The sequence below is a fragment of the Lepisma saccharinum genome, chromosome 23 (genome assembly GCF_977018435.1).
Source record: "Lepisma saccharinum chromosome 23, izLepSacc3.1, whole genome shotgun sequence".
NCBI lineage: Eukaryota > Metazoa > Arthropoda > Insecta > Zygentoma > Lepismatidae > Lepisma > Lepisma saccharinum.
In genome coordinates, this window is record NC_139251.1 from 39,294,902 (window position 1) to 39,320,258 (window position 25,357).

Genomic DNA, 25,357 nt, shown 5'->3' on the forward strand with positions numbered 1-25,357 from the left:
TTCTTGTTGGTTTACAGTCTTGTTGTGATATTAGGATATTTAATTTTACACTGCAAATAATATAACCTCTAGCAATTAGTGTTAGCAGATATTGTAATGGATATAAATGCAGGGTTTGCAATTAAGTGTATTATTAAATCAAATTTTATGTACGAGGGTCACTATTTATATTTTGAGCCTTGGCAACACTGATTGAAGTTAGGGGCGATTTGACGTTTGCACGGAATCGTCTGTCATTATTGACCATAACGTACTTCAAATGTTTTGTCAATAGATTCATTTGTGTTGTTTATGTTGCCTTGGAGATTGCGCGACAACAATAAAATGGAATTAACTCGTGAACATTTTCGTGCGATGATTTTTTACGATTTTCGACGTGGATTATCAAGACAAGAGTGCATCGATCAACTTACTTCCACATTTGGCGATGAAGCCCCATCCTTTGCCACTGTGAAACGCTGGTATAACGAATTTAATCGTGGCCGCCATTCGCTCACCGACGAGATTCGCGAAGGTCGTCCAAAATCAGTTGTTGTTCAAGAAAACATTGATGCTGTGCAAAACCTAATACTGCAAGATCGTCATGTGACATACTGTGAGATTGAGGCAACCATAGGCATTAGTTCCACCAGCATATATAAAATATTACATGATCATTTAGCTGTGAGAAAGGTATGTTCTCGTTGGATCCCACACAATTTGACAAAAACTCAAAGACGCTCGCGTCAATTGGTGCAAACAAATGCTCAATAAATACAATTGTGGTGCTTCAAAAGACGTATATAAGATTGTAACAGGTGACGAATCGTGGATATATGCAGTAAACAGCAGTCGACTGTATGGGTGAACCCAATCCAACAAAAGTTGTTCGCGCTCGAAGCACATCGAAACAAATGGTCGCCTGTTTTTTCGGGAAAACTGGTCATGTGGCAACTGTGCCTTTAGAGGAACGTAGAACGGTCAACTGTGAATGGTACACAACAATTTGTTTGCCAGAGGTCTTTGGTCAAATACGGAAAACAAACAAACACCGTCGGATCATTCTTCATCAAGACGATGCCAGCTGTCACACATCTCGTCTAACAACCGACTTTATGAACAGTCAAAAAATCGAATTGATGGGTCATCCGCCGTACAGTCCTGATTTGGCACCCAATGACTTCTTCTTGTTCCCGAATGTCAAGAATAAATTGTGTGGACAACGATTTTCGTCGGCGGAAGACGCCGTTGATGCGTTCAAAAACCATATTATGGAGGTGTCTCAAGAAGATTAGAAAAACTGCTTTGACAAATGGTTCGAACGAATGCAAAAGTGTATTGACCATAAAGGAGAATACTTCGATAAACAATAAAGCAGTTTTCAATGCCAAATTCCTGTTTTTTCATTGTTAGGCTCAAAATATAAATAGTGACCCTCGTAGTACACTGGATATGGAGGGAGTTGGAATATTGCAGTACAATGTTTTTCTTTTAAGCAAGTGAAATAATGGCAAATTCTTTGTTCCTAGGGTTGTAGCATGGTGGAGAACAAAATATCCAGATAATGTTATCAAGGGGTACAAAATGAACCTGCAACATGTTCTAGGATCGAAACTTCCCAACATTTTCCTGAACTTTGCATTCAAGTTTACATATGGGCGCAAGGTAAGTGGAGAAAACTATAGAATTGGTGTTTGGATTATTTTTCATGCATTCTGTTTCTTCTCTTCCCTGTGCTTCACTGTGTGCTTATGATTAGATCACAACCAAGCTGTAATCAGTGATTGAATTAAAGATCGTCAAAAAATTGATAAACTCTCCTATTGTAAGTTTCCCAGAAACTTACTTTCATTTGATAACTGGTTCAAAGCTTTTTCACTTGTTAGTTACATATGCAATGCCATAAATTAATTCCTTATTAATGTTGCTAAAGTCTCCATTAATTTATCCTATGTTGCAACAAAAACAGCAAAATTCAAACTTGCTACTGTTCCATCACACAACTTCTGTTGATTATTAAAACTGAGTGCAGAATTTTAAAATTCATTATTTCAGAATGAAATAAATGTACCTTAGTTTAATAAGTGTGATTAATTTTTTCCAGGGTGCCAAGAAAGTGAAAGCTCAAGGCATAGGTGTCCATAAACCAGAAGAAATAATGGAGTTTGGACAGAATGATTTGAAAGTGCTCTCTGAAATGCTTGCTGACAAACCTTTCTTCTTTGGAGATGATCCTACAAATGTGAGTATCCAAATTGATTAAAAAATAAACTACTGGTTTGTCACTTATTTTGATTTCCCACGCAGGAAATTGACAATTTTAAAGTACCCACAATATTATAAATTATTTTGAAATTTTGGCCAATACCAATAAAGGACAGATATAAAATTTAGTGATACTGATAAGCGATATTCTACAGATCCGATACAAAATTCCAAATGGTCCTTGTTGAAGACCTGAAAGGATTATTGACCTCCTTCATAAATAATTGTTTTGAGGTGACTGCAGTGCAAAAGAAGTTTTATATTTAGACATTTACATTTTTTAAAAGTAGGGTATGGAAATTATCCAGAAAAATTATACGAAAATAACATAATTCTGCACTAAATTATATGATATTTATAGATATATCAGATCGGTAAAATAATCAGTAATTTTACCAATAAACAATACACTGATGTGCCTATATTGGTCATCCCTATAAATTACATGCTTTAAAATGGTCAATTTCCATTTAAAAAATGATATATTTGTGGTTTGAACAAATGTGCAATAGAAATAATACAACAAGAATGTTTCTGCAAATTATTGCCAAAAACCAATTGTAATTAGAATTTGTAAAGTACAATGATGTTTTACATGTGGGCAGGAAGGAATTGCTAATAGCTGTTGCCTTATAAACAATGGGTCTTTGTGAAACTATTAGCCAAAGAATAGAAGAAGTGGTTCAGATATTTTAAACCAGGGGTGCCCAAACCATTTAATATGAAGAGCCAGTGAGAGTCTCACATGTCAGAATGTGAGAAACAACCCCAAAATGTGGTGGGTTTTAAATGTATACTGTAAAGAGTTCTGGAGTCTGATTGGCATATTTCCACCCCTTCTCAGTGGTAAAGTGCAGGGAGTCATGTATGTCCAATTTAGTGGGGTTTTTTTATTAATAAATTTATATTACTCTAATTAGGACTCTTTCAAAGTGTGTAGATGTGTTAAAAAGAAATTCTGACACTGAATCTGCACCTCTGGTTCTTGCATGGCAAATTGGATTTGGGCCATATTATGTTTTCCTTACACTAAATGGAATGCCTCAAAATTACGTAAAGCAGTTTATGCACATTTTGGCAAGCTTGATGTGGCCTGAGCGTCAAGAGTGAAAATCAGTTAAGTCAACACTTGTTATAGTCCAGGTGAAATTCAATTTCAAATCAAAACCTTACTGGACATGTAAATGAAAATGTACAAAGACACATGATAAATGGAATTGATAAATGGAGGTGTCAGAAGTATAAAATGAAAGCAAGCATGTTGTCTTCGCTTAATGACAAAAAATTGACTTGCCTGTTCTTTTCTCCTGACCCTATCAGTTTCTGCAACTGTGATTCTAAAGCCTACGTAATTGAGATTTGTGTGCATGTCCTATTCTGTTTTTGATTTTATGTATTAATATTAAAACAATTTCAACATTTTCAGTTGGATGTGGTTGCCTTTGCCAATTTGGCCCAGATATACTTCATTGACAAAGAAACTCAATATGCTCTTCGTGACTTCATGCAAGAGAACTGTGCCAATTTGGTTGGACATGTAAACAGGATGAAGGAAAGGTGAGCCAACAGCAACAAAAGTCCTGCAACCAAATACCGTATTTACTCATGTATAATGTGCACTGTTTTTACCAAAATTCTGTATTCAAAAGCTGTGGTGCTCATCATGCATGGAATAATTTGGACCGCCAACAAGGAGCCACGCATGTTTTCAATGTGTGTTATCGTGCATATATCAATAGGTGCAAATATAAATTACAAAGTTGGATTTTTTAAGCAATAGTAATTTAAAAAAGCACGTATAAAAGTTTAAAGACTGTTTCCCATGATTTTTAACTTTGTAATTTTGCTATACTTCACATTCTGTCAGAATTCGAGCATGCATCTCCTATCACACTGCATGTCAGTGGTATTTGTTATAGGAGAGATACTAGAAATAGCTAGCTGAGCGCTGCAAATTTATGACTTAATTTACATCTTGCTTTCTTCTACTACAGAATAAACAAGCAGGTGATCTGGGCAAGGAATTTTTCCAGTCATTTCCCTGTTGCCCACCCAGCCTCATATCAATGGGTACCTGGGGCTAAGGGTGACCGGGCATGATGCTGGTCACATCATCCCAACTATGGCAAAGATCAAGAATATGTGGAGCTCTACCTCCACGTCACCCCATAACCCTTCATGGCATGAGTGCACATGCAAGGGGGTACCTTCACCTTACCATAATGAAGTGAAGCCTTGGGATGCTACAGTGGAAGGAGAGGGGGGAGGTGATGTGGGTTGGTGACTCATTTTATACACAGGGGGGGAGGGGTGTGGGTTGGTGACTCATTTTATACACAAGATGCTATTATCCTCTTGGTCCACATAGCAACAGATCACTCATTGAATATCTTTGATGTCATTTTCTCGTAATCTGCATAGCAACAGCTTTACAACCTACAACTAATAAAGCAATTTCTTGAACCTGAATTGTATTGCACATTATATTAGAGATATAATTTTTGCTTTACCCAATCAAAAACCAGGGTGTGCATTATACATGCGTAAATACAGTATCTATTATTGTGTTTCATTATAACTGTTTTCTGTTTTATCTGCTATCTGTAGAGTGTGAAGAGAGAGTAGTTTTGTTTTTAATCTTGCATGAAATTTTGGGTCATAAGTGCATATATTATTTTACATAGTTTGGTGATTTTTTATTTTTACATTGCAAAATTTTTGAAGAAGCAAATAATATTAAGGTGCATAAAATGGTCATGAAAGAGCCAAATACAGAAAAGAAAATTAAAAAGTCTTCATGAATAAAATGGAAATGAAATGCTGGGTGTAACTGAAGGGAATGGGACTATTGTGTTTACCTTCATTATTATCACATGACCAGGGTGCGAAAGTACCAATTGTAATCTCTCATGATGCAAATTTGTCTGCTTGAAACAGTCAAAATTCATGTTTATACTATGCATATAACATTAAAAAATTCAATCATGTCCTTCCAACCCTAAACAAGAAGACAATGCTAAATATGAACTGTCGTTGCAGACTTCATTTCTGCTGGTTTTTACAGAATCTTTTGCATAAAGAAATCAAGAAACTAAAAATCTGAAGGGAAATTCAGAACTATGAAACCAAGGGAACAGTGAAACATGAGCTCTTCACTGACAATTTTCAAATTGTCTTAAATCTTCAGCAGCAAAAATATGGAATGAACTCCCCTACACGAAGTCCCTCCCCAATCCTAACAAATTTAAGAGTGATTGAGAGAATCTGCTGTTAGATGAGCAATATCTCTGTTCAAGCTCCCATAAGTAGCACTACACAATACAGTTTACACAGCATACGAGCCTCTCCAATCCTTGACAAATATTCAACTACAGTGAAAACTTGATTTTACGTTTTTCTGGGGACTAAGCAGAAAAAACTTAAAATGCGGGAAAATGTAAAATTCAGGAATGTAAAATCGGGGTTCCACTGTACTATGTTGTAATATTTACTTATGCATTGTCCTATCTCACCTCACAAAACTAGCATAATTATGTAAATCTATCTCACTATCCTTGCTTGAATCTCCTGCTCAGAAATGTTCAGTATGTGTGTCTTATATTTTGTATCTTCAAAACCCAGAAGTGTCCATGACTGTACCTTTTTTTATTTGGTTTATGTACAGGAGTTACATGTAGGTTAGGTGGGAGAACAGTCAGTCTGAACCTCGTCTGACCAATAAGGAAAATTTGTATTTAATTCCTAATAAGTAGATTTTAACACATGTGTATGTCTAGGGCTGAGCAGATACCGATGCTAATGTATCGGTATTGGCAGATACCAGTGATGTTGGTTGGAATTCATCAACCAATACCAGCAGATACTTTTCTGGCATATTAGTATTGCATGGGGCCCTCAAAAATGCCATGTGACATTTTTGTGTAGTCTAATTATTTTGGAAAGTATACAAAATTCAAATTTCATTTTTATTTTGCACCAATTTTGCACAAAAACTATATTTTGTAATTACATAACATCCATTTTAATATTCTGATGTAATTCTTGAATATTCTAAAGCAAATTTCTTGGTAAATTGATGCATATAATTGGAGAAGAATGTTTACACACCAATATTGGTCAATATTTTGAACAAATTTCAATTATTGCAATTTTCAAGTATCTGTATCAGTAGGAATCTCCGCTGCTGTTCTCCATGTACGTAAATGATATATCTGGAAACTTTCAATCGACAAATTACCATCTGTACGCTGATGACGTCCAATGTTATTTGTCGTTCCCTAAAACAAGCATCAATATGGCCATCAAAGCCCTAAACGATGATATTATGAACATCTGCAAGTGGTCTCAGGCAAACGGTCTGCGAGTAAATGCTGAGAAAACGAAATGTATTTTAATTGGCTCACGTCACCTCATTTCCACAACAGAGAAGTCCTCCATCCCTGACATTCTTGTCGAAGGAAACCCCATTTCGTTGTCGCTTTCGGTCAAAGACCTGGGAGTCGTTGTGGACGAAAACCTCACTTGGAGTGACCATGTGAAGGCTATATGTAAAAAATCCTACGCAGCATTACACTCGCTGTACTGCCTTAAAAATATTTTACCACAAGAAGTAAAAATAACACTCGTGGAGTCCTTAGTTCTGTCTCATATAGACTACTGTGACTTGACATATATTGACCTCAACGGTGAACTAGCAAGACGTCTACAGCGAATACAAAATGCATGTGCGCGCTACATTTATAATATCAAATTTTTTGACCACCTGACCCCGGCTTTCAAGGACCTAGGCTGGTTCGACCTTTCCACTCGCCGCCGCTTTCACGCTCTTACAGCGCTCTACAAAATAGTAAACTCACGAGAGCCGTCCTACCTACTTTCTCGATTTCAACCCCTAAGTTCAGCACACACCTTTGCCACCCGTTCGAGAGACAACTCTCTGCTGGCCATTCCCTCCCACAAGACAACATTTTATGGAAATTCCTTAACGGTCACTGCTACCAAAGCGTGGAACGACCTCCCCAACGACATAAGAAACTCTTCTTCTCTTCTCCAATTCAAATCAAAATTAACAAATCATCTTCTGGAGTCAACTTACCAGAACTGAAAACAGGGAAATAAAATTAAACCTTCGTGTAAACTGGTAGGACCAACACCCACCGACTTTTTTCTGTAATTTGACTATGTTTGTTGCGTGTGTGTTTATGTTTTATGTGCATTTTTTTTACTTAGTGTGTATGTATTTTTGTCTTTATTTTTTATGTTTTTTGCGTCTTTCTCTTTTCTTTTTTCTTGTTTTTCTTTTTTTTGGTATCTCAATGTTCTTAGTTTTTTATAGATTTCATTTCTTGGTATCTTAAATATTTAGTTTTTTATATATTTAACATACAGTTAGCTATAAAAATCAATTTATAAAATGTAATGTAGAGATGGTTAAGTGGAAGAAAAGGCTTGTGCCTTAACTTCGCCATCCAAAACAAGGAATAAATAAATAAATAAATAAGATGATGATCAGAATCGGTATCGGCTCAGCCCTAGAAAATATGCTATGTTTAGTGTAATATGTTTTACATGAATTTTGAATCTTAATTGTGCATTTTTTTAGGTGCTTCCCTGACTGGGAAGAAATGTGCAAGTCGCTGGACCTGAATAGCCACTTGCCTAAACCTGCACCAGAAGAAAAAGAAAAGGAGAAGGAAGGTGAAGGCAAAGAGAAAGATGAGGAGAAGAGGGATGAGAAGGAAGGAGATAAGGAAATCGACAAGGAGATTGAAAAAGAGAAGGTAAATTTCATTAGCTTAAATACATATTCATGTTGAGGGGAATAAACGACGTGGTTGATAATATACGACGTAAGCGAGTTACTAAAGATCTATCCGCGAACGTACTTGTAAATGCCACCATCCACTTGGGAACTCTATGCTTTACTGTTAGGTTGACTTCCAGTTCCTGTTGTTGTTTCCTTGACTACCGCTAGGGGTGCTGGTGTAGCCATATCGTCTGCTTCGTGCAATGGGTTTGAGCTGTTGTAATAGTGGGAGCCAAACATGATGAGCCTGACCTTTGTCAATATTCAGCTCATGCGGAAAGTGCATAATTGCATGCATCTCTTTGATTTTGGTGTCAATTAGGGTGTGATGTGTGCCTAACTGAAACTTTTTAGATCCTGTGTTTATTGAACTTGAGGTGCCTTGCTAGTCCGGTAGTGGGTTGGGATTTCTTTGCATCCGCTAAGTGCTGTTGTATACGTTCGTTGACAGATCTGATGGATCTGTATACACCTGGGTTGTCTAGTGAGGAAAGGAATGATCTCTTGTGTTTGCTTAGGGCACTGGCTATTTTGTTCATTGGTTTGTGTGCGAGTTTTATGTCATATTGTTTCAAGGTCTTGGCTAGGTAGTTGGATGTAGTCTGGTGGTAAGGGAAGGCAATCCATTTATCACTGCTGGCTGGGTGGAGTAGGTTAGGTTGTCGTATTTGCATTTCTGCTATGCTGCATCATGTAGAGAGTTGATGTACTGTGTATCCATAGTTGATACCAGATTTTTGGCTCTTTGTTAGTCAGCCTTCATCGCCCCATTAAAGTGATAATTCTCCTGCTGTTTGTTTTTACATGTCGAGTCTCTTCAAGTGTAATATTGAAAAAAATATATGAATACACTGAATATGTTATCCATGTATGTTTGTACACATATTTGGAAAATTAACAAATTGCTCTATAAATTAGCAAATTCCATGACCCATTAAGAGCATGTAAGAAGGGTTTCCATCTTTAGACACGAAGTTATCTCCTCCACGACAGCTGCAGAGCACTGTTACCGATTTCTCTTTTGGAGCCTGATATGGCTCTTAACTGCACTCGTTTGACTGTGAACTGGGAACCCCTGCCCCACTAAGGTGCAATCACTGGCTCCAACCCACATAGACCAACTTTTGTCATGAAGACACATTTTGCACGTGATATTGTTATATTGGCTGCATTGCCCCACCCACTCTTACCTCTCCAGCTACTATTTTAAAGCACCATGGCTGATCTGAAGATGACATGATATTATTAACCTAGAATCCTTTATTTTCGATTTCATATGACCATCGGTGGATGATCGAGATGGGTGATGCTGCCAGATCTAGATGAAACGTAAGAATAAATTGTCTTGAAGTTATGGTAATAGCACCCCTTCAACACCTAAAATTACCCTAGGAGGCACTTTATGGAGCTTTAGAAAATACAGCTTCTTGAAAGTCAGGTTTAGATCCATTTAAGGTGAAATTTAGCTCTTTTATGTGCGTCAGGTTTGGTAATACTCCAGACAGAGGTGTGCACCAGAATTGCCATAGGAGGCAAGGAGAAATACATAATGCTTGCGGTTCTCTAGGGAATATCAAACATCCAATGGTGTAGAAAAGCACATGATATTTAGTATCTCATGAATGTGTGTTATATATATTTTTTACACAAAGCACTAATTGTTAAAAATTACCAATTTGGTTCATACACAGGCCCTTAGTGTCTGTAGCCACTCATCAATTGCATTACACACTGTATTGAAAGAAATGTCATTGCCTTCAGAAGAGTGCTTCAGACTGGCAATACTGGGGTGTCTTTTCTTGCAAGCCATGTCTTGAAGCACAAACCACAATATTTGCTCCAGAGGGTTGAAAACTGGAGTGCCAAATGACCAATCTGAGAGGGAATTGAAGTTGGGCACATTTGTCTCTAGCCACTTGTGGGTTTTCAAGCCCTATGAGCTGGTGCAGAATCCTGCTGAAAGCTCCACTCTTGACCATGAAAGAGGGTTTTGCCGAGATCCTTGACCTTTCTCACACTTGGCCTCTCAGAAATGGAGCCTAGTGCTGCCATCGTAACACCTCCCAGTCCACCATGATTGAAGCAGGATGGTTGTTTCTTTGGATCCTTCACACTAGCTTCACATGACAGTTGCTATAAAAATGTGGACCTGTATAACTTGTCCCATACACCTCATTAATTTGAAAGTTGAAAAGGTCTCCTCAGCATTAAATATTTTTAGTCCGTGAACAGAATTGTTCTGTCACAATTTTCTGCCTAACACTACGTGCTTTGCTTTTATTGCCTTCTGCTGCTTTAACTCATTTGAGAGAAATTGTACAATGAGACACACTGACAACTCACGAGTCATGGACATTTTCGGGCAATCACTAATAGTTTCTGTACATGACTTAATGCACGTGCGAGCAGCCTCTGTGGCATAGTGGTTAGCACAGTGCGCTACAATATCAGGGGTCCCGGAATTAAATACCAGCCTGGGATTGGATGTTTGAGTGTGTCCCTTCATCAATTTCATCATACCATCACTCATTGTCACCTTTGCGATAAGCCAAAAGTGGCAGAAAAGTTAAGTAAAATAAACTAAATCAATCAATGAATTTATTGTAGGAAGAATTGTAGTCACTTTGGAGTGAAACTCATGATCATGGATGAGATAATTTAGTCATTAAGTTTTAACTGAGTGTGGTTATTAGTGAATTTTGTAGGAGACTCATGTCAAAAAAAAGGGCTGATATTTTTTAAAAAAGAGGAAATTTATTGTGATTGATAAACAAATACATACCTTGGCTATTTTTCGACGTAGTCACCATTAACCTCCAGACATTTCTGATAGCATGGCACAAGCTTCCGTATACCCTCTGCATAAAAATCTGCTGCCTGAGAGTGCAGCCAGTCCAGAACTTATGTCTTGAGCAAGTCACTGTCATTGAAACTCTTCGATGCAAGCCACTTTTTCAGGTGAAGAAAAAGAAAGAAATTGCAGGGGGCAAGGTCGGGGTTGTAAGGGGGATGATTGAATAGTTCCCATCCAAATCTTTGAATTGTCTCAACAGTACAAGCAGCTGTGTGTGGGCAGGTGTTGTCATGGATCAGAAAAATTCGAGCGTAGCATTCCTCTCTGTCTATTGTGGATGGCACGTCACAGATTATTCAGTGTTTCGCAATACACCTCTGCTGTAATTGTTCGTCCTGGTTCCAAGAATTCCACAAAAATCACACCCTTTTGGTCCCAAAAACTGTTGTGAAAACATGATTTTGTGAACTGATGGTGTTTGTTTGAATTTCTTCGCTTTAGGAGAACCAGAGAGTGAATTTCTTCGCTTTAGGAGAACCAGAGTGCCGCCATTGCATTGACTGCTCCTTCAACTCCCCAGTGACGTAAGATATCCACGTTTCATCCCCTGTCACTATGTGCGAAAAGAGGTCATCACCATCCTCCCCCCAGCGGGTCAAAAAATCACGTGCAGCTGTCCTCCTTTGCTCTTTGAGCATCTGTCAGCATTTTGGGTAACCACCTCGCACACAATTTGTGATACCCCAGGTTGTCAGGGTTATGGGTTCTTTTCTTTGGAATGTAAATCGGACAGCAGAGATATATGCCAATGGATATAAGGATGAGAATATATATTGTGAAACCTTCACAATTACAAAGATTATATGCTTAAATTCTCAATATAAAATTTTCTTCTAAAAAAGAGGTTAACTTCTTCTTTCTTCTATGGAGTGGTTAACTTCTTCTTTAGGAAGGTTAACTTCTTTTATTCTGTAGAGCAGTTAACTACTTCTTCTTTTCTTCTATGGAGTGGTTATCTACTTCTTTGGGAAAGGTAACTTCTTCTTTCTTCTGTAGTGTTTAACTTCTTTCTTCTGTAGTGTTTAACTTCTTTCTTCTGTAGTGTTTAACTTCTTTCTTCTGTAGTGTTTAACTTCTTCTTTCTTCTGTAGTGTTTAACTTCTTTCTTCTGTAGTGTTTAACTTCTTTCTTCTGTAGTGTTTAACTTCTTCTTTCTTCTGTAGTGTTTAACTTCTTCTTTCTTCTGTAGTGTTTAACTTCTTCTTTCTTCTGTAGTGTTTAACTTCTTCTTTCTTCTGTAGAAGGATCAACTACTTCTTCTATTCTTCTGTAGAAGGATCAACTACTTCTTCTATTCTTCTGTAGAAGGATCAACTACTTCTTCTATTCTTCTGTAGAAGGATCAACTACTTCTTCTATTCTTCTGTAGAAGGATCAACTACTTCTTCTATTCTTCTGTAGAAGGATCAACTACTACTTCTATTCTTCTGTAGAAGGATCAACTACTTCTTCAATTCTTCTGTAGAAGGATCAACTACTTCTATTTTTTCGTGGAAAGATTAACTTCTTTTCTTTGGCATGAAGCCCAAATACACCTTATCAAGATTCAATGTATTTTGGGGCGACAAATCTTGATATAGCGCCACCAAGATAATGAGCAGGGGACAACCAAGGATTGCTAATATAGCAGTGCTACCTTTGGTCCCGTGCGACCAAAGTCAATAGCGCAACCACAGTGCTTTGAGCAACAATTATTGATATAGCACCACAAAGGGGAACAACCAAATATCTAACGAGACATTTCCTTCTCGCCAGAGAGAAAAGACACTGATTCAAATTGGCATCTTGACTTCCCTTAATTTCCTATATGTACAGTTCATGAGTATTATGTTAATCATTATATTTCCTTTATTACTTTGTTTCTCATTCTGTATTTACAATGATTTAATCTTCACTCATTATCTTTCACTTGTTTTGTCTAATTTCAATCACTTTCTAGCTCCTCTTATTTCATTAGTAAATTTATTTTCTGCCTTTCAGTCGCGCTGCCATCTATTGCTGTTTCCGTCAAGTGTTTTTCCCTATGTTTATCATTGAGTTCGGCCGTTCAGGCACGTAACAGGTGGCAGAGTGGTCTACAATGCCAGGAGTCCCAGGTTTGAATCCTGGCCTGGGCATGGATGTTTGTGAGTGTCCATTCATCAGATCATCACTCATCCTAATCTTCGCAATTAGCCAAAAGTTACACAAGTGAAATAAAATAAAGCAAATCAATCGACTAAGGGTCCAGGGTTTTATTCCACACTAGGGCTTGGCTCTTGCAAATCAATCGACTAAGGGTCCAGGGTTTTATTCCACACTAGGGCTTGGCTCTTGTTTGTGAGTGTCCATTCATCATATCATCACTCATCATTTTTGCAATCAACCTATGGTGGCAGAAAAGTGAAGAAAAATAAATCGATCATTTAATGAATTGCAAACTTTTGATGTGATTTTTTTTGTATTCTAAAGCTACAGTTTAATGTGCAGATGGCACTTCATCATCCCTGTTGTATGAAGCCAACATTATTTTATCCAATGTTTTTAAGATCTGGGCTCTTCCACTGTCTGTGAGGAAGCATTTACTTTATTCTTACTTTTTAACATGTTGTATTAGTCTTGTACAGGTCCATTTATAACCTTGCACTTTTAATTTTTCCCAAGGGGATTTTTAAACCCCTTGTTTTAAATTTACAAGTAAGAATTTTAGATAAGGAGATAATTCCGTGTAAAAATGGAAGGGTGCAAAATGGCCTAATGGTCAGATGCACCCAACACTTTTAATTCAATCTATCAATCATTAAGGTAGAATCCGAACCACAATTATTGCCTCCACTGGGTATCGAAACCTTGATTACAAGACATTACTACTGTTACCAGCTCGAAACTAGACAAAACTAGACACAACCACTGAAGATGCTATAGTTGCTCTTGGTTAATTAACAATGATGAATAAATTAAATTGACAAAGGGTCACTCGTAGAACTATATTACATATGAAAATTTAGCAAAAGGAAGTCTGAATAAGCAAAAATAAAAAAAAAGCTGTAAAAGGCTTTTTAAGTTTATGCAAAATAGGTCTTTATGGACACTATAAACATGAGTTATTTTAACTGTTTTGCATGGTGAAAGGTGTGACTTTCTAAAGAGACAAAAATGTCAACCTCCTTTCCACGTAGAACACCATGGACTTCATTGTGCAGAGTGGTCTCTTTAGTTCAGACTCACAGCCAGTATGTACACTCTGTAGGGTACGTGTTTTCATCCATGTGTGTTTATTCCTTAATTTCATCTTATCATCATTCATCCTCATCTTCGCGAAGCCAAGTAAAATTAATGAAATTAATGAATCAGTTAAGGTGTAGAGTGACAGTTTTGTACCAGGTGTGCATTTACTTTAATATTGTCAGAATAGGCACTGCTACTGAAAATAACATACTACATGAGTGTATGAACTTCTCCCCATGTTGCCAGTGGAAGCACTTTTTCTATAAAGTTTATTATTAAGCTAAATACGATGAATGAGTATTTTCAGAATTCTATGTATTCCTCATGGACAAACAACTTCAACTTCGTCACTTCTAATCAAATGGAGGTTTCGACATTTCCCAACACAAACATAATCTTCAATCTGTCCTCTTTCCATTTGTGTTTTTTCTACATCATTGGAAGTTTAATATTCCCAAGAGAGCAAGAAAAATTGTACTTCCATAAACATAATGCTAGTTTTCTCCCCCTTGTACAACCATACATTGCACAGTGGTTCAGATCTCAGTTTAAACTGTAGGTCCAGTCCTGATTAGCTTATCTGTGCATAAAGTGCACTTAAAACATCAATTCCTTTTCTCCAGTTGGCCACTGGGAAAAGTCAGTGGGGGATTAGTAGTTCCCGGTCCTTGCATCTGTCTGGAGATGGAAACTGTTCCTTGTGCCCTTAAGTCTAGTTAATTTCACTTGTGCATGAATGGTGATTGTTACTGTGAATAGTGATTTTCAAGGGTGGAATTTTAATTGAATGTTATTTTTCATAGGCTGACTGTGAAGAGAAGGAAGGCGAGAAGGACGTTGAGGAGAACAAACAAAAGGAAGAGAAAGAAAAGTGAAGTTACGAAGAAGTGTAGAAACTCAAGACTTTGTCAACCCATCTGCTCCACTCAATGTGACCGTGTGCATGTTTGTGTGAACTGCTGCTTTACTCACCGCATATTCTGGGGTCATCGGATTGCCCAACCATTTTGGTCAACCTGATGCAGTCATTATTATATCTAAGTTCAAAACAAACCTGGCATTTTATAAAAGTTTTAAAAAATAACAAATTATGAAAAGCATTGTGTAGCTTTTACAAGAACCTTTTTTTATATACACTTGTATTATTAAGGAGATTGTATTAGGCAGGTTTTGTCTTTTTAAATATTTTGTTCTCTTTTTTCTAAAAAAGAAAGTGTTATGAAGGTATTCCAACTGTTCATTCCAATATATGCCTTCTTAATGTTTTTTAGGTATATATTTTTTACACTTGTGTAGGTAGCATATTTAGCTGTAGCAAGCAGGATGATGTAGTTGAATAAGATCGATCTGAATGGTTGAAATTCACTGGATTTCATCCGTATTGTGATGTGAATTTGGCTCAAAGATCTGTGACCCTCCCCACCCCCCAAAGAAACACAAAATATTTCACAGTTATCTTGGCCAAACTGGGTGGAGTGTCTGACTCACAGTGAACCTTTCATAAAGGTTAGTGAAAGCAGTAAACAAAACACAAGTATTAATGTATATTTTTTTTTCACTTAACTATATGAATTATAATGTCCTAAAACATGCATTTACCAAAGGAACTTAGAAATAGTGTTTGTTATGGTCTTGAATTTTTCACAATTTTTGCATTTATTGTATTTTTTTAAAGCTTCTTTTGCTATTGCGTACTTTATGTATTCCATGACGTGCATGTTTAGTATTGTGCACTGATTATATAATTATTATAATGAATAGAGCATTGTGTGATGAATTCATTGTAATTGTCTGAGTGTAGAAGTGTTTGTGTGAGAGTTTGTGTGAGTGCATCATGAGAGAGAGAAAAAAACTCGTTGAGATAATGAAATAGGTATTGAAGAGTTGCAAAACGGAAAAATAGGCAAACAGAACATTCACCGAAAGGGACCAGTACAAAGATTATCTGGATCTACTACAAAAAGGATACATTTTTTACTTTTTTTATTATTCAAAAGGTATTTTCATGGCCCTGGCCCTCTCTTGCACACTGCCATTAGCTGAATTGTCCAGTCAAGAAAAAAACTAGAATTATCAGAGATGGTTTAGGCCAGGACCAGTGAAAAAAGTTTGGAAAAAAAAATACGCTAGTTTAAGAAAAGTTTTACTCAACAGCCCCCCAAAAATATTAGTGCTGCATTAGAGACTGCTATGGCGCTATGTTGCAGAAACTCAAATAGCTGTGAGTCAGATCACTCCAAACTTGTTTCTATAGTCACAGTGTAGAGTTAGTTAATTAGTTATTGTATACCAAGATTTTATTAAAGATTTACATGTCTGAAAGAAGAGATAAAATGAATTTAAAAGGTTGATTCATGGTGAATGTTACGGCAGTGAATTATAAGGGTGCTTGCTCTATTGCGTAGCCCGTGTATAAGTTAAGAGTGCATATCATTGATTTTTTTGTCTTGCTGTGCAGCTAGTAACAGTGGGTTGAATCTGAGTGGGCCACCAGTTGCTTGTTCTGTTAGTCGCATGGCTCAACAGTTGACAGATCATGGTCCATGTTCGTAATACTCAAGATATACTCAAATATTGGCTTTGTGCTTCATACGTTGTAATTAAAAACAAATTACCAAATAAAAGGGCAAAAAAATTAATATGTAGTATCTTTAATTAAAAATTGATTTCCTTATAAAGGGTGTCCCAAAAGTAACGCAGGATTTAATTTAAGGAAAAATCATTTCATATATTTATTAGTTGGCAAAGTTATTACATTATATGAAAGAGTGAACATTCCCATTAAATGTGGAAGAGAATATCTGACAAAATGTCCTCCACGATGCATTTGACACTCAAATTCTTTTTACAATATTCTGAATCACTTTTTCGCATAACTGTGGCTCAATGCCGTCGATAGCTCATTGAATTTCTGCTTTCAATTCAGGAATTGTTATCTTCGTAGAATAAACTTTGGACTTAATGAGTCCCCAGAAGAGAAAGATCGCACAGTTGTTTCATTTGGGGTGCTTCTCCTATCAAAAATGTTAGGTAATTTGCCCATAGTTTCCGTACTTGTAACGAATTTTAACGATAGTCACTCGCTCCTTCCTCATGTAGCGCTCCATATTGACTAACCACAATGTTTTTCCTACAACATGTGACCTCTCAGAACGCTGCCAACCCTGCAGGGAAAAAATGGCGTACAATTAAAATCCTGCGTTACTTTTGGGACACCCATTAATAAGACGTACGAGAGTTACTAAAATTATTTCCACGAAAATAATTTTAGTAACAACCACATTTTTATTCCCCCTATCATGAATTGATTTCCTTGTTCAGAATTTGATATGCGGAAAAATACCTTTGGTTGTGCAGAATTGTTAACTATTCATACAACTAACTTTGGCCCCATTGCTCTACCCACTTTGTGAAGATTGTGATGGAGATGAGGTCAGACTTTGTTTGTCTTGAATTATACAGGGTAATTGCATACCAGTGTTATTTATTCTTGAAATTTCATCCTAGTTTCCATAACTTTTTCAAGTTTACAGTAAGAGATTATATGCACAAGTACAAAAAAAATCAACCTTGCATTAGCGTAGTGTCATTAGCTACATAAAGCTCTTTGTGTGTGGGGTATCCTTGGTAATGTAGGGCTGAACAAAATTCTGGAGAACCAGGAAGAGATGTCTACACAACAGTAAAAAAAATGTATGTCAGTGCTCTTGCTTATGGCAAAACTTACCAATACCAATTCTAGTTTTTGGACTTTTAACCACTGTTATTTTTTAGAGAGATTTACCCACGTTACGGAGGCTGAATCTGCCTCCATCTTCAGGGTAGCGTGTAGTCTGTTAAATCATATGGTGTCTATAATTGGTTGCCTTGGAGGATTATTCTTGGTGGCCTAGGCTCCACCTTGTCTGTCTGTCACAAGGACCTCTATATACAAAAAGTTGCCAGGTAGGATTATCAGTGGCCCAGATTCCACTTCGTCAGATGACCACGTCAAGGTCACAATCAAGGCTTCGTGTGGCACCATTAGGTTTCCACCTTGATCTTCGGGGACTGGACTGCCCAGTGCAACCATTTATATGATCTAACAGACTACACGCTACTCTGAAGACGGAGGCAGATTCAGCCTCCGAAACGTAGGTAAATCTCTCTCAAAAATAACTGTGGTTAAAAGTCCAAAAACTAGAATGAATAAATCACCAGTGATTAGCTACAGAGAAGAATTACCAATACCAATGCTTGAAAATTGTGATATAAACATGTTAAGAATACAGTGGAACTCAAATTTTACATTTTTCTGCATAATACATTCAATCTTGTATGGTTATGGTGGTCTCAACATAGCAAAATTTTATTAAATTTTCCTAGATTTTACGTTTTCCCACATTTTAAGTTTTTCAGCTTAGTCCCCTGAAACATCGAAGTTCCACTGTATTTTAAGGTTATAATTTGGCACTAAAATGAGGCATTCTTAAAACTTTAGTCTTATAAAATGTCTGAGGCAATGCTACCAGAGGTTCTGATTTTCCAGAAACAGTCTTTTGGTACTTGCTGCATGTGGAAAAGATAATCTCTTATAGGGGTGTGTTGGATTCCGAAAAGTCTGGACAGAGATTGGGAAAAAATTCCCATCCCGATCCAGACTTCCAAGAAATAAATTCCCGACTTTTCAGGATCCTGAGCAGTTGGTCATTTTTAAAAGTTGTCAATTCTTGACATTGTCTGCATTGTTAGTTTTTATTCCAGAAATGCAAGGGCAATCACTTAAGGTGAAATTGACATGTAGAATTCAAGAATTCCAGAGCTTTGGGAAATTTCAAACATTTCCCGTACCAAAAATTTCGTAACTTATTCGGAAAATTGCAAATTTTTCCCGATCCAAATGTCAGGATTTAAAAAATTTCCCATCCCGACCAAAAAAATTGTTCCACGCACCCTTATGCATCCTCCCACTGGACCTTGGTATGTGGAGAATTTGTGGTGCTGTGGTTGATCTCCAGTTGCACCATTGAAATGACTGATCCCCTCTCGGCAGTCCATGATGTCACGGCTGCACATACTACAATGGTCTGTTGTGTGTGTATGGTTTATTGCTGCAATCTGTGATGACTGTGTCCTGCGAGACACTTATAAGCTGCTTTGTGGTTTTCGTGTCATTGTGACTAGCAACATGTATCCATTAGCACGAGGAGTTATTTGTATTCCAAACACATTGTTTCTCTATTGGTACAATAGATAGCAGTGCAGGCAAGTACTCACTAACCATTCTCCTTATGGGCAGCTGAGATTTACCATAGCCTGCTACGATCCTTACAGCCTCTGCATTTTGGTCTTCGCAAATACAATTTTCTGTGCTGGCTGAAATTCCACATTTCTCCAGTAGAGGCGCTTGACCCAGACTGATCCAGAGGGGACTCTGCATGTCCACCTGTGAGCATTTACGCTGTTATTGAATAGATATTTAATTGTTGTGTATGTTCGAAGTTACGCTTACTATTGTTCTCTATTAATACAAATTAGAACAAGAACAGACACAAATATAAGCTATTTAGAAACGGTAGCTTAACTTCCAAAGTAACTCTACAAAATGCATGCTCTTATTATGAATGTATAGTCCTATTTACCCGAGATTTATTCCAAAAAAAAAAGCTTCGAATATGTATATCCAACTTTTCTGCTGGAAGTTGGTTATCTAAGAATGACCTGTGTTTTCACAGCATGCTGGGAAAACATTTATAAAGTTTTTACGTCTCATATTCTGCTATTATTGTGTACTCTTTTATTTTAAAAGTAAGGAAATTCTTTCTCGTGAATTTCGAATACGTTAATTAAGGAAGGAGGAGCCACGGTGGTCAGGGCTCCAAGACTACCATGTGGGGGGCAAGCTTCAATTCCCTGTGTGGTCATCTTGGATGTTCCATCAGTGTTCCAGGTCTCGCCCAGGTTCACATCAGTGGGTACCTAAGGAAATCCCTGGGTGAGTAAATGCAGTTGGAGTGTAGAGCTGATCACATCACTTCCACTGTCCGAGATTGAGAATGTGTGAAGCCCTAACTGCATACGATAAGGTACCTTCATTGGAATGAAACTTTTTCCAGAGGGAGGGGACAATTCTATTCCATCAGGACAAACTACGATTCAATAAGCAATGCTTTATTTTCAATTATTTGGAAAGGAAATAACATCATTTATTTTACTTTTCACGTAAATAAAAACGATTAACTAAATTATATTTTTTACGAGAATCTGTTTTCAGGAGGAATACCCCTCCTTGTTCCCTGCTGGATACACAAATGTGTCATAAGCATTTAGTATATATAAAAGTTATTTTTGTTTTGTTATTCAGAGCATGAAACAATAACTTCTTTACATTTTAATTTCATTTAATTTAATAAATAAATTCATTTATTTTTGGCTTTCTCATGAGCATCTCTGCAGAAATCGGTACAACTACCCTCCTTTGTTTATGTTGCTTGATTTGTAACAAAAACAGTTGCAGAAATCATGTCTTGCTCCAAATGCAACACACAAATATCTACCCCATCCTGTAGTTCGGTATTTATATGGACCTAATTTGTAAAAGTGACAAACGAATGATGCACATCGCCCAGTTTTATTGGCGTTTTGTGGGCAATATAAAAAATCATCGAAAATGCTATGCCTCTCCTCCTACCCAGTGTGTGTGTTTGAAGCTAAACCTACAAGAAAATATAGAGCCTATTACCGGCTTTGAGCAGTGGGTTGTTCTCTTTCACGAATAATGACCATTCTGAAGACATAAGTGAACTTTTATGCAAATTCTTTATTCCAATTGTTTTGAAATGCATTGCTTTCTCAATGACAGAAATGTTTGAAAGATCTAAATACTTAAATCACAAGCCTCTCAATAGTAAAGTTCACCTGGTTTAGAAGTGACTTGGTAGCAGCAGACAGTCGAGCATCAGTGCCATTTGGTGAGCAGCGGCAGAAATTGTAAGTTCTTGGAATAACATGCAAACAGGTCTAGTGCCGAGACTGTAAGGATCGTAGCGGGCTATGGATTTACCTACAAATAGTGGCATCTACCAACAGAACAGCTGACTGTGCATGCAATGTATTACTCCATTCACGCCAATTTAATGTTTGTTTACATTCTGTGAAATTTTATTCAGCTGAAAATAATTTTGGATTATCCAGAATATCTAGTGTTAAACATGAACTATACACCAAGAAATATTAAATATGGCACAATAAACTAATATAGCACCACATTGTAAAAATATAGTGGGTGTTGTGGGTTTCAATAATGTTTATCACATTGAATCATCTGCAGGGGTACAAAAATACATGGTGCAAAGTCACTATGGCAGCTGGAAATTTTCAAAAGGTATTTATTTTTAATAATATAATATTCGCTTATGGAAATTTCCATCACTTTTTTTAAAAAAATAATCAGTACAGTTTTTAATGTTTGTGTATTATCTGTTTCAAGTGTATCATTAAATCAGAATAATAAACATGCCTTTAAAAATTTTGCACTGGTGCTATCAGATTTTTAAATCTGCATCAATATGGTGCAGTTGACCATATGATATATTCATTGTGTGTGTGTGTGTGTGTGTGTATATATATATATATATATATATATATATATATATATATATATATATGTGTGTAGATTTGGTGCGTAATGGGTTAAAACAAGGAGATGCATTATCTCCATTGCTCTTTAATTTTGCCTTAGAATATGCTGTTAGGAAGGTAAGAGAAACTAAAGAAGGACTAAAATTAAATGGTGTGACTCAGTTGTTAGCATATGCAGATGATGTAGACTTACTGGGGGATGATGTGAATACAATTAAGAATAATGCTAAAATATTTTTCAAAACTGCTAAACAGATAGGTTTGGAAGTTAACAAAGAGAAAACTAAATATATGCTTACAGGCCGAAACCAAGTGTTAGGTAATAATCAAAATCTAATTATTGATAACAACTCGTTTGAACCAGTTTCCAAATTCAAATACTTAGGAGTAATATTAACAAATGAAAATTCTATTAAAGAGGAAATAAAAAGTAGGCTTAATTCAGGAAATGCATGTTACTTCTCTCTTCATAAACTTTTGTCTTCTCGTTTAATATCTAAGAAACTAAAAGTTAAAATATACAAAACAGTAATTTTGCCTGTAGTATTATATGGGTGTGAAACTTGGTCCCTTACATTGAAAGAGGAACATAAATTGAGAGTATTTGAAAATAAGATCCTTAGGAAAATATTTGGACCTAAAAGGGATGAGGAGACAGGTGAGTGGAGAAGGTTACATAATTTAGAACTACATAATTTGTACTCATGTCCAGATATTATTAGAATAATTAAATCAAGAAGACTTAGGTGGGCAGGCCATGTGGCACGAATGGGAGAGGAAAGAGGAGTTTACAGGATTCTTGTTGGGAAACCAGATGGTAAGAGACCTGTAGAAAGACCAAGACGAAGATGGAGGGACAACGTTGAGATGGACCTAAAGGAAATCGGTAGGGATGGGAAAGAGTATATAGATCTTGCTCAAGATAGGGACAGATGGAAGGCCTGTGTTGCTGCAGCCATGAACCTTCGGGTTTAAGAAGGCTAGAGAGTTAGTTAGATTTGGTGCGTATTACTCACAATTCCAGAATATAGAAAATACGTTAAAAACTGTACTTACTTATGCGAGTATGTTGTTCTTATTTTCCTTTCTTTAGAAACTACGTTTCGGGGACTAACTATTCCCTTCTTCAGGTTCGTATAAAAAACTAGGTACTTAACATGGCACCAGGTCGAAATGTAATAAAAGGATAGTGGGCAAGGGTTGGTGTGGATACAAAAACAGGATTGAAAAACGGGTACACAAATAAAGAAATGGATAGGATAGCGGGAAGAGCACAGAAAATCATCATGAAAGAAACCAAAAGAGAGGAAGGGGATCAAAAAGAGAAAGAAAAAGATATCGAAAAAATGGAAAATGTAAAGTACATTGGTATCCCTTACCATCAAAATGTATCCGAAAAGATCGGAAAAATAACAAGAGATTTTGAGTTTGCGAGATGAAAGCCCCAAAGAATGTGGAAAAATACTTGACAGATTATAAGAAAGGAAAAACGACGAAGGAAATACCGGAAAGACAGAAAGGAGTATATCGAATAGAATGTCAATGTGGGAAGGAATATACAGACTGGTCGAAATATGGGTAAAAGATGGAGCGAACGTGACAAAGATATAAAAGAAAAAGTTCGCAAAACAGGTCTCTCGGAACACATTTTGGAAAGCGGACATAGAATTGTAAAAAAGCAAATCATTTGAAAGGAAAAGAGAAAGTTAGGAAGAAATGTGCATGAAACAGCGAATATTTGTAGAGGGGAGGAATAATAATCTTAACAGGGATGAAGGACATTTAGAAGAAGGGTGGATCAATTTCCTCAAAAAATGGGATACAATCCGGATATTGAACCCCATATCGGTTTCCACGTCACTCCGGAAGTTACCCAAGCTGCTCGAGAATAGGGATGGACAGATCCGGTTGGTTCCGGATCCGTTTGGCCATCCCACATGAGCGCTTCTTTGGAAAGTAAGAATGTGTTTATAACATATTGTTACCTGCTAATATATATATATATATATATATATATATATATTACTGTAAGTGTATTAATTACAAATAGCGCACACACGCTATCTATCTATCTATATATATATATATATATATATATATATATATATATATATATATATATATATATATATATATATATTAGCAGGTAACATGTTATAAACACATTCTTACTTTCCAAAGAAGCGCTCATTTGAGATGGCCAAACGAATCCGGATCTGGCCATCCCTAGTGTACACTTCTCATAATTTCTACTTCGGCGAAACTGGGCTCACAAACATGACTTGTTTCTCGTATGACAGATTCACCACTTGTAAACACATGTCCCTTGCAGTTGTTCTTCTCCTTAAGGCAAACCTGTAATAGTAACAATAATAAACTTCTGTTTGGTTTGAGTTGGTGATTTAAGTCCACTTTATGCACAGATAGGCTAATCGGGACTGGACCTACAGTTTAAAGTGGAATCCGAACCACTACGTGCCTCCACCGGGTATCGAACCCGGGACCCCTTGATTACAAGGCGACGACGCTACCACTGCGCCATCGGGGAGGCCTAAACTTCTGTTATAGATTGCTGCTTACACGGAGTGAACATTTCACTATATCCTATATAAAATTAATTCATGTAGATATTTTTTTCTTTCTTTTGACTTTTCATACCATGACGGCAGGAACTTTACTGTGTTTGAATTTGTACTAAGTAATGAAAATAGTAATAATACAAGTAAGGACGTGGACGTAAACGTTACACGATTCTTGCGATTTCGCATTTAGAAGAAAGACTACCGTTCTTGAGCAATACATACAGTATGTAACATTCTTATTCGTACACACGGATTTTCCAAGAAAATGCTTTAATATCTGAAAGGAAATACACTCTTTTGAAATTGTTTCTTTACAATTCAATAACTAGTATCATTACGAACATAAAATCTTACCCAAATTCTGTATAACCAATGACAATAATAAATTAAATGAAACTGAAAGAGAAACATGCCATTTTTTTATACAACTTTTCTATTCGTACACTTAATAATATAAAAGAAAAAAGTGTATTCAGTTCAAATTGACTGACAGTTCTAATACTTTGATGCCTATCCTTTGGCTTTAATTACTGCTTGACACCTGTTCTTCATAGAATTAACCAGTTTCCGACATGTTTGAGAGCTTCTTTTATTCCACACGGCTTGCACAACAGTTTACAACTCTTGTTTGGACTTGACGCCTGCTTTATGGACTCGCCTCTTCAAAGTTGCCCATAAAATGCTCAATGGGATTTAAGTCTTGACTTTGAGCTGGTGTTTGTAGTAGTTTGGGCACATTCCATATTAGCCAATTCATGTTAACTCGCAGTAGCGAAGCGTAGTCTTACGAAGGAGGCAAGCAATGTTTCAGTACAACAAAACATGTAGTACAACGACATGCCGAGGGGAAAGATTCAAGGTTTATAGCCTCATTTACCCAATCGCTGGATTTGTCAAAATATCGTAATAAAGTGACTGTACTAAAAATAAACCATATGATCCGCAAACGTCACATTTACTTTTTAAAAAAAATCCAGGTAACGTTATTCATATGATATTAAACGTTTTCCATATGCGAACTTTCCGCATACGACTAAAGGGAGA

At 36.7% G+C, this 25,357-nt stretch overlaps 1 protein-coding gene across 1 annotated transcript in view; it reads left to right on the top strand.

The window, feature by feature from the left end:
* The window catches only part of fax (failed axon connections), a 38,476-nt gene extending 21,726 nt beyond the window's left edge, over window positions 1-16,750 (top strand). The window contains exons 3-7 of the mRNA XM_083110084.1: window positions 1,509-1,644; window positions 2,084-2,221; window positions 3,671-3,801; window positions 7,847-8,024; window positions 14,915-16,750. Coding sequence (XP_082966210.1) covers window positions 1,509-1,644; window positions 2,084-2,221; window positions 3,671-3,801; window positions 7,847-8,024; window positions 14,915-14,986 — 655 coding nt within the window. The 3' untranslated portion in view covers window positions 14,987-16,750. The remainder of the gene's footprint in view (window positions 1-1,508; window positions 1,645-2,083; window positions 2,222-3,670; window positions 3,802-7,846; window positions 8,025-14,914) is intronic.
* The last annotated feature ends 8,607 nt before the right edge of the window (window positions 16,751-25,357 follow it).